The 8926-nt window shown below is 39.4% G+C and overlaps 1 protein-coding gene across 1 annotated transcript in view; it reads left to right on the top strand.

Moving 5' to 3' along the window:
• Positions 1-1104: 1104 nt before the first annotated feature.
• LOC101857940 (programmed cell death 6-interacting protein) overlaps positions 1105-8926 on the top strand; it is a gene marked incomplete at its 3' end in the record, with an annotated part of 16836 nt that continues 9014 nt past the window's right edge. The window contains 7 exon segments of the mRNA XM_013080782.2: positions 1105-1349; positions 3496-3550; positions 4808-4877; positions 5889-6016; positions 7101-7254; positions 7818-7927; positions 8687-8803. Of these exon segments, the coding sequence (XP_012936236.1) occupies positions 1147-1349; positions 3496-3550; positions 4808-4877; positions 5889-6016; positions 7101-7254; positions 7818-7927; positions 8687-8803 (837 nt within the window).

An 8926-nucleotide genomic window follows, 5' to 3' on the forward strand; every position in this document is an offset into this window, starting at 1 on the left:
GTATATATAGACAAACGGACAAGAAAATTCACCTAACACCCATATGTTTTAATGATAATTATTATTATTATAATAATATTGTCACGCTCATAAGATAATTTTAATGCCTTTATACTAGTCAATAGCCATTTTGAGAAGATTTTAACAAATCTGCTTCTTTCGAACAACTGGGAAACACTTGAATTTTAGTAAGTGATCTTTATATTGAATTATTCTTTTGTCCATGTAAACTATATTAATATATTAGCTAGCTGATTAAACTGCTTTTTATTTTAGAGACAAAACTCCAAACCGGCCAAACATGACTTAAGCAATTAGTGATTAATCTTATGAGCCTAACTGTAATAATATTTTGTCTTTGGTTGATTGTTTTTTTTTGTTGTTGTTTTTTTTTAAAATTAGACCTATTTCTTTTTCTTTCTGTTTTAAAAATACGTTTTAAGGATCGCTACTTGGCAGACGAGAAGCTTGTCAACACACTTAAGGAACTGTGTAATGATGAACTACCGATATAGGCTAGTCGCATAGATGTACACTGTACAAACTCTAAGGCTAGTCGCGACAGAGACAGAAGAGAAAAGGGACATTCATTATATAATCTACGAAACATGGCCTCGATCAGCTCGTACAGCAGAGCATCACATTATGACACAGCAACTGCTCTATAAAAGCACATTGTATAGATCTACAGAGATATAATCACCCTACAGAAAAAAAGAAAAAAAAAAAACTTTTTTAAAATCGATGATTCATCGCCTGCTAAATTCCCTGCCCCCTATCCCAGCTGATGATGGCAGCATGATGCCTGTTACTATTCTCGTATTTCTGCGTGGCCCCTGCTCTTGGTGACACGAAAACTGAAATTAATATTATGGCTTTTCAGCTTTTAAATTCGCAAGCTAATATGAAGACCCATAATTTTGGCTTTAAAATTTTACAACAACCCTAAAGCCTTTTATTTATTATTTATTACTTTTTTAAAACTCTTACATTTTGTCGAAAATTTGGACTTTCGCATTTTAACTTATGAATTGATTCGTTAAATCTGAATGTCGAAATCGTGCATGCACGTTATTTTGAGTCATTATTTACGTCATCGATCCTTTAAATAACTTATTTACCCACGTGACCAAACACAAACCCAAGATGGCGTCGTTCATAGCAGTTCCGCTTAAAAAGACTTATGAAGTTGATTTTGTGAAACCTTTAAGAACTTTTATTCAAAATACCTTCACACAAGCAGATCCAGATGATTATAACCAAGCTTTGTCTGAGTTTAATAAACTCAGGACCACCATGATCACAAAGTCTGTGGACAAGCATGAATCAGCACTTGAGGTCCTCTACCGGTAGGTGATCTCGTAACATCGACATTCGCTTTCTTTCTTCTCCTTCCTCTCGCCCATCCATGTCATTTATTCTTATTATCATGTTGTCCCTGTCGTATTTCTGTTTTCAAGCCAACCATATATCTTTACGGTGATAATTGTGAACCACACTCTGTTGTCGATTGCTTTTAAAACGCTTTGCCATCTATAAACATAAAAAGAGGAGAAAAAAAATCAGTCAAAGATCAGAACCAGGAAGAGGCACAGTGGCACAGTGACACCACAAAATAATAATAATTTAATGGTTAGGCCCCTACTTCTCCCGAGCTATTGAAAATGAACGTTGCGTTACATCTTAACCGGTACCCTGGTATGTTTCCAAAGAGCCGTATCCTTTTTTAGTTGTGTTCTTTACTGATGTACTGTAAAGGAGTCTTGCTCTAATCTAAATTTACAGCGGACTGGCTGCCAGACTTTGTTGACTGTGAATCTTAATTTACTGGATTCTCAGAATTGTTACTTTCAGTTTTGATTTTACTGTAGCTTCAGTCTATAGCCTAATATATAAATAAAAAATGTATCTTTAACACTCAGAATACTGATTATGTATCAAGATAAATTATTGTTGTTCATTTATAATTTAAAATGTTAAATATGCATTGTGATTGTGAGCCTGTTTCTGAGTGCAAGCATACATTGTCTATAGTTGTGTTATAATAGTGGTTATGTGCACAGATTTGTGCGGAGTAGAGGATGTGTGAGAGGAGAGTGTGTGTGTGTCACTGTGTGTGTATTACAGGTTTCTATGTGTGTGTGTATTACATGCTTAGACTGTGTGTGTGTGTGTGTCAGTGTGTATGTATGGTATGTGTGTGTGTGTGTGTGTGTATGTATGTGGTGAAACACCAAACCAATGACCAACAATGTGCCTGAATCTGGACCCTAAAGATTTATCTTATCTTACCTCTGTTATACTGACGATACTGATACCGATTGATGATTAGTGTGACCAGATTGGATTGGCACAGGTCGATCAATGGCAGTGTCAAAACTACCACTGTGTTTTGGCTCTTCCAATGTCTGTGGCAAAAATAACTTTATAACGAAGTGACTATTTCTCAGAACGTTCGGGAAAATAAACTTGAACTTTATTTCTCCGAACGGTTTCCGTTCTTGAGATGTTTTGGTTATTTACGAGATTTAGGCGTCTTCTTTCATTCTGCCATTCTGCGAGGACTGGGAAAAGAAGCATTTTTTGCATCGAATTGAATTTCTAGAGCTGGAGATTTTTAAATCTCTGATTCAGATACTTCATTTGTAGTTGGGGCAACGTTCCCGGACTATACTTCATTTGAAAATACCTTCAAAAGGTACTGCGAGCAATAAAAAATGATCGACCTTGGCGGTAACTATTTTGCATTTAGTCACCCAAAAAAAACTAAAATCCTTCATGTAAAAAAAAAATCCCTCGCGCCCCCATGTCCCGTTCACACCTAACTCACACACAAACACACACATACGGGCCAATCCATTCGCAATTATTATCAACAAATCTCGAGAACGGAAACTGTTCGGAGAAATAAAGTTCAAGTTTATTTTCCCAAACATTCGGAGAAATAGAACCGGCCTAATAATAAACTATTTTGAAAGTCATTTTTTTGGCTTGAAATGAAATTCAATGAGCGGGGCATTTTGATTGGCCTAATGATGAATGGAAGGAAAGTAAGCCGTTACCCTAGAATGACAAGGTTCTGACTGCTTTGGAGTAGAAGAAGTTCGACTAGTTTTGAGAAATTCGAGGTTAAAAATTTTGAGTTTCACAAAATGTCAAGCTTTTTTCAATATCTTGTTATTGACTCCGAATAATCTTATGGTTTCAATAGAGCAGATAGAGCATTCGATTTCTGATCTCATGGTCTTAGTAGCTCAAAATGGCCAAAAATGTCAGAGATATAATTTTGCATTTCTGAGATAGCGAAGTTGGAAAAAACTGAAAAGGAATTGTTTTGTTCGGAAGACACAACAACGTGACGGAAGGAAAAAGAAAAATTATGTCAACGATCCTCTTTGATGAATGCGACCATGTTGTATGTAGTGTGCTTGTCATTGCTGTTTCCATGATCTCTATAGTAAAGGCCCCTCTCTAAGCTTTATCGTTATTTCACAGGTACTATGACCAGTTGGTGGCTATTGAGAACAAACTTCCTATTGCAGAAAATCAGGTAAGTGTATGCTGCATTAGACGGACTGGCTGTCTATGAATGTTGAGAATATGGTGAGCTTGACAACTGTCCCGATTTTCCTAGGACTATCCTGGACTTTGGGAAATTTGAGAGCCTTATCACATACACTGCTTTGCACCAAAACCAGTCCCTCTTGCTGTTATTTTTGTTTGTTGGTAGTCTACAGTATCTGATGTTATATCATTATAATGAGTCCAGGATTGGGGTTTGAAAATATTTGCAAGCCTGAAAGTGAAAGGGGGACATGATGGTCCAAAATTGACCAAAGCTTACAAGATGGACATTTTTACAGAAAAAGTCGGGCAGTTCGGTTCCAACAGTAGAAATAAGAAGCACATGTGTGTTATCGTGGTGAAATCAGGCGCTTGTCAACATACTGAAATCGAAGAAAAAGACTCAAGATTATTTGCTCCTGTCAGATAATTTTATTTGTTTTTTTTAAGCTAAACACCTTTTTTATTTTGTCTGTATAAAAAAAACACAGTCTGTGTGGGTATTACTATTACTGAAAGTAATTGATGTAAGGCACTCAGTCGTAAGGCCACCGGACTCGTAAGCGTGAGATTGCAGGTTCGGGGGGTCTGCCTGTCTCTCTCTCTCTCTCTCTCTCTCTCTCTCTCTCTCTCTCTCTCTCTCTCTCTCTCTCTCTCTCTCTCTCTCTCTCTCTCTCTCTCTCTCTCTTTCTCTCTCTCTCTCTCTCTCTCTCGCTGGCTCTCTCTCTTTCGCTCTCTCTCTCTGATGTAAATTTGCGCTTTCCAAGGATGCTGAAGCTGTGGGAGTCACAAAACTTTGGCGGCTTCTTATTTCTCGCTAATTTTATCTCTGGTTCTAGGTGACCCCATCTCCCTCACCCGTTATTTCTAGACTTCAGTTCAAGATAGATGTTGTTAGTTTTTTTCATCAAAGGAAAGAGAAATGAACAAAGATGATACCAATAGCAACTCCATATATATGCCCAAAAATTGAAGAGCTCCTGATTCCACCACATCGTGATACATTTTTTGGGAACGTAGTCCTTAACATTATTATCATATAACTTATGGTGAAAAAACAGTTTATCTAAAATGTGAGAGTGGTATCTTTTTTTTATGCTTTTAACCTGAACAACAATATTTTTCTTGGGCTATTAATATTATTATGTAACAATACTATTAGGCTTTCAGCCATTTTGGCAGTGTCTTTCAGTCTGTAGTTTCTGTGATGATGTTGAACCTTTTGTGTTTTTGTCTTGAACAGATTCGAGTGCAGTTCAAGTGGCGAGATGCTTTTGATGAAGGCTCTTTTCTCTCCGGCAAGAGAAATCTTGGTAATTAATGTCTTTTGCCGATAACTTTTTAGTTTTATTATTTCTAATCTCCTTGCAATCACTAGTCAAATTTTGAAATACCTTTTTTGTGTGCAAGTTAATAATTATAATTTTGCATTTATATAGTATATTGTACATCCATGCATTACAGGATGCTCTTTGCGCTTTACAAGTTAAATGTCTTTTTAGACAAAGACAAATCATTTCAAACTGGAACCTCAGGTTGTGATGTTTTAGAAATCTATTTGTTTTAGACAAAACTGTTCGCCTGCCTATGACCAGGAAGGCAAAGTAAGCGTCGAGAAAATATAGTTGAACCTGTTTTAACAACAGTCACCTGTATAAGACAATGACCTGTACAAATGACCGCTTCTCATCCTCCCCCCCCCTTTTATTTATTTTTTTTTGGGTTAAATTTTTTAAAATTATAATGCCACTGTAAAAAGAACACTTTTCTTCTCGACAGTGGGTGGCCATCTTAGACAGGTTCGACTTTATATATACAGTCCTTAATCCTTAGAGGTTGCAGGGCTTGAATTTCTCCTCTTATTCTGATGAACTGCACCTCCTGTATTGATGGGTGCTCCGGTGTCATTTGCTCCTTCTGTCCTATCAAACATCTATCATACTTTTAAATCCCTCTTCCTTTTCTTTGATTGTTACTCTTTTGTGACTTCTACTTTTTTCAGCACTTTATAACTATAACTAAAGAGGGTACTGTCTTTTTGAAATAAGAAAACAGTTCTTACTATCGTCATTTTCCCTCTACTTCTTTTGTATGTTTGTCACTCTCTTGTGAGCTGCTATTTCCGGGATACTTTGATAGTCGAAGCAGGTTTTGTGCTGTTGAGGCTAGAGAGGTGAGCAGAGCAAGCCCGATTCCTCGTTTGGACTTCTATGTTGACATCCAGCGCTTGGTGCTTATATGACCTTATGCAGTTGCGAGCCCCGTAAGAACCTTACGAAAAACGAAAAACAAAAGAAATAATTGTTCTTCCCCGTACCTTCCAGCCATCGCATCCGCGGCGTACGAGAAGGTGTGTGTCCTCTACAACATCGCGGCCCTCCAGTCTCAGATCGCCGCCATCCAGAACCATGACAACAACGAGGGCCTGAAGCTCACCGTCAAGTTATTTCAGGTATGCGGCAGGGTCGTTATATCTCCCCCGTTTTTGTTTTTTTACTTGTTTGTATTTTTTTTGGGGGGGGAGGGGGGGGGGTTGTGTTACTCTCTAGTTACATCTTTAATCTTTGTCTCTTACATGACCTTTTTGTGGTATAAGCACTGTAATGCCCTTACTGAAAGCAGGGTGGGGCTAGGCAGACCAGCCCCAAATATGCTTTAGTTGGTGGTTGGCAGGTGCTCTCATGTGGTTTGTTCCTTCTTTCTTTCAATATGTGAGGCAGCATGGTGGAATCAGGCTCTCGTCAAAATAATCAAAGTGAAGAAACTTGCATTTTTCCACAGGTTTGTGAATTTTTTTCAGATTTTTTTTTTGACTCAACACTTATCATGCCCATGAAAGAATCCATTTCTGTATGGATTTTTCTGAAAAAACATTGATTAAAGGCACAAATAATATAAATTTTCAGTTACCACGGACTCTTAAGCTAAAGAAATAACTTATCTTTGGAGGCCATGTTCTCACTAATCTTACCTCTGAAAACAGGTAACCCCACCCCCTTCATTTGCAAATATCTCGACTTGTATTCAAGATAAATGGATATTTTTTTCTCCTAAATAAAGACAAATGACCAGGCTTTAAGATGATGCCCAAAAATTGACGGAAGCCTGATTCTACCACGCTGCCTCACATATATCTTTTGTCGTTATCTCTCCTCTTCCTTTTTTATGTTTATATTACTCTCTAGTAGCAACACCTCTAGTCTTCGTTACTTGTGATTATGGAAAGCTATTTCTGTCACAAATACCGTGAAACTTATGTTATAGATAAACTAAACGAAACTAAATGTGCTCGAAGACGCTTGTATGTTGTAAAAGTTTGTTTTGTTTTTTTGGGTGGGGGGGGGGGGGGGGGGGGCCTGGTTCTGTTTTTTATTTTATATTTTTTTTGGGGGGTGACTTTGGTTACTTTATGCCGGAGACTCTGAATATGATCTTTTCACGTTTTTCTCTCTCTCTCTCTCTCTCTCTCTCTCTCTCTCTCTCTCTCTCTCTCTCCCTTCACCCTCCCCCCCCCCCCCTCGCGGCGCGGTGTGCAGCAAGCGTGCGGGATCTTCGGTCACCTGAAGGATGTGGTGTTGTCCCACGTGCAGCAAGACCCGACCCCCGACCTCAACCCTGACACGCTGAGCGCGCTCAGTGCCCTCATGCTGGCCCAGGCTCAGGAGTCCATCTACAGGAAGGCCACTCAAGGTCAGTGAGTCTCGTCGTCCGTGTTTCTGTGAGGCCACTCAAGATCAGTGAGTCTCATCGTCCGTGTTTCTGTTAGGTCACTCAAGGTCAGTGAGTCTCTTCGTCCGTGTTTCTGTTAGGTTTCTCAAGGTCAGTGAGTCTCATCGTCCGTGTTTCTGTTAGGTTTCTCAAGGTCAGTGAGTCTCATCGTCCGTGTTTCTGTTAGGTCACTCAAGCTTCTCTGTTGATACCCACCCCTTGGCGCTCATATGACCTTATGCAGCTGCGAGCGCCATAAAACTTTTAATTAGGTGGTTGGTGGGTGCTGTGGTGTGGTTTGCTCCTTCTTTCCTATAAAACAACTATCGTCTTTATCTCTCCTCCTTCTTTTTTATGTTTATTACTCTCTTGTAACACCTCTAATCTTCGGCACTTATATGACCTTATTGTGTTGCAAGTGCCGTAAAACTCTTACTAAAAAGAAACACAAAAAAAAACTTTTACTAAAACTAAACAGACTGTAGTTACCCTGACAAGAAGACCTATAGTAATCCTATCAAATTTTTCTCTCTTTCTGTCGCCAGACAAGATGAAGGAGAGCATGGTGGCCAAACTGGCGTACCAGACATCGGAGCTCTACTCGGACGCCATGAAGCTCATGCAGCTGGGCTCCATACGGGAGCTGTGGCCCAAGGTAGGAACACGATGGTGCACGTTACGTCACGCTCTCCCGTCTTTGTTGGTCACGGAAATCTTTCTGACTTTGAGGGGGGAAAAAAAGACGTGGTCTTTTGGTTATTTCTCCAGGCACATTCGCACGTTTTCTCATCTCCTACTTCATTACTTTCCCTCTGTTGTTTGTGTCTGTCTGTCTGTCTGTCTTACTGTTTCCCAACACTAAATGACCGTTAGTGTGTCGATGTGTGTGCTTCTCCTTACTCAAACAAACAAACACCAATCTGTGGGTGGTTGGCGGGTGCTCTGGTGTGGTTTGCTCCTTCTTTCCTGTCAAAAAAGAAGAAGGGGAGATAAAGACGATAGATGTTTATGTTTGTTACTCTCTTGTAACACCTCTATTCTTCTGGCGCTCATATGACCTCTACTAAAACTAAACTAAACTCCAGTCTTGGTGTGTTTCGTAGTTTTAGTCTGTGAGGAGTCGAGAAACTCCCCTTTTTTTTTAGTACTCCTATTTTTTATTTTTTTAGGAAGGATTTGGAAGAAAAGTGGGTGGGTGGTTGATGGGTGCTCTGGTGTGGTTTGCTCCTTCTTTCCGTGTTACGTAGTCTTAATCTACCAGGAGTCGAGAAACTCCCAATTTAAAAAATATTTTTTTAACTCTCCAATTATTTATTTTTTTTTGAAGGATTTGGAAGAAAAGTTCCTATTTTTTGCTCATGGAGTGGTGGACAGATCAGTGTAAAACTTGATGTGCCGTGTTGATTATCCCCAGGACTGGCTGCCCACGGTGGTGATGAAGCAGGCCGGCTTCCACGGCATGTCCGAGTTCTACCAGAGCTGCGTGGCGCAGCAGAACAAAAGCTACGGGGAGGAGATCGCCCGACTGCAGGTCAGTTCTCCGTCACGGCGGGAGGCGCATATATATAAACTTTGAATTAACATGTCCCTTTTATTTGATAATGATGATGGTAATAGAGAGCATTTGTATAGTGAGGGAGAGGGAGAGAGAGGG

Source organism: Aplysia californica, unplaced genomic scaffold, assembly GCF_000002075.1.
Source record: "Aplysia californica isolate F4 #8 unplaced genomic scaffold, AplCal3.0 scaffold00099, whole genome shotgun sequence".
Lineage (NCBI taxonomy): Eukaryota > Metazoa > Mollusca > Gastropoda > Aplysiida > Aplysiidae > Aplysia > Aplysia californica.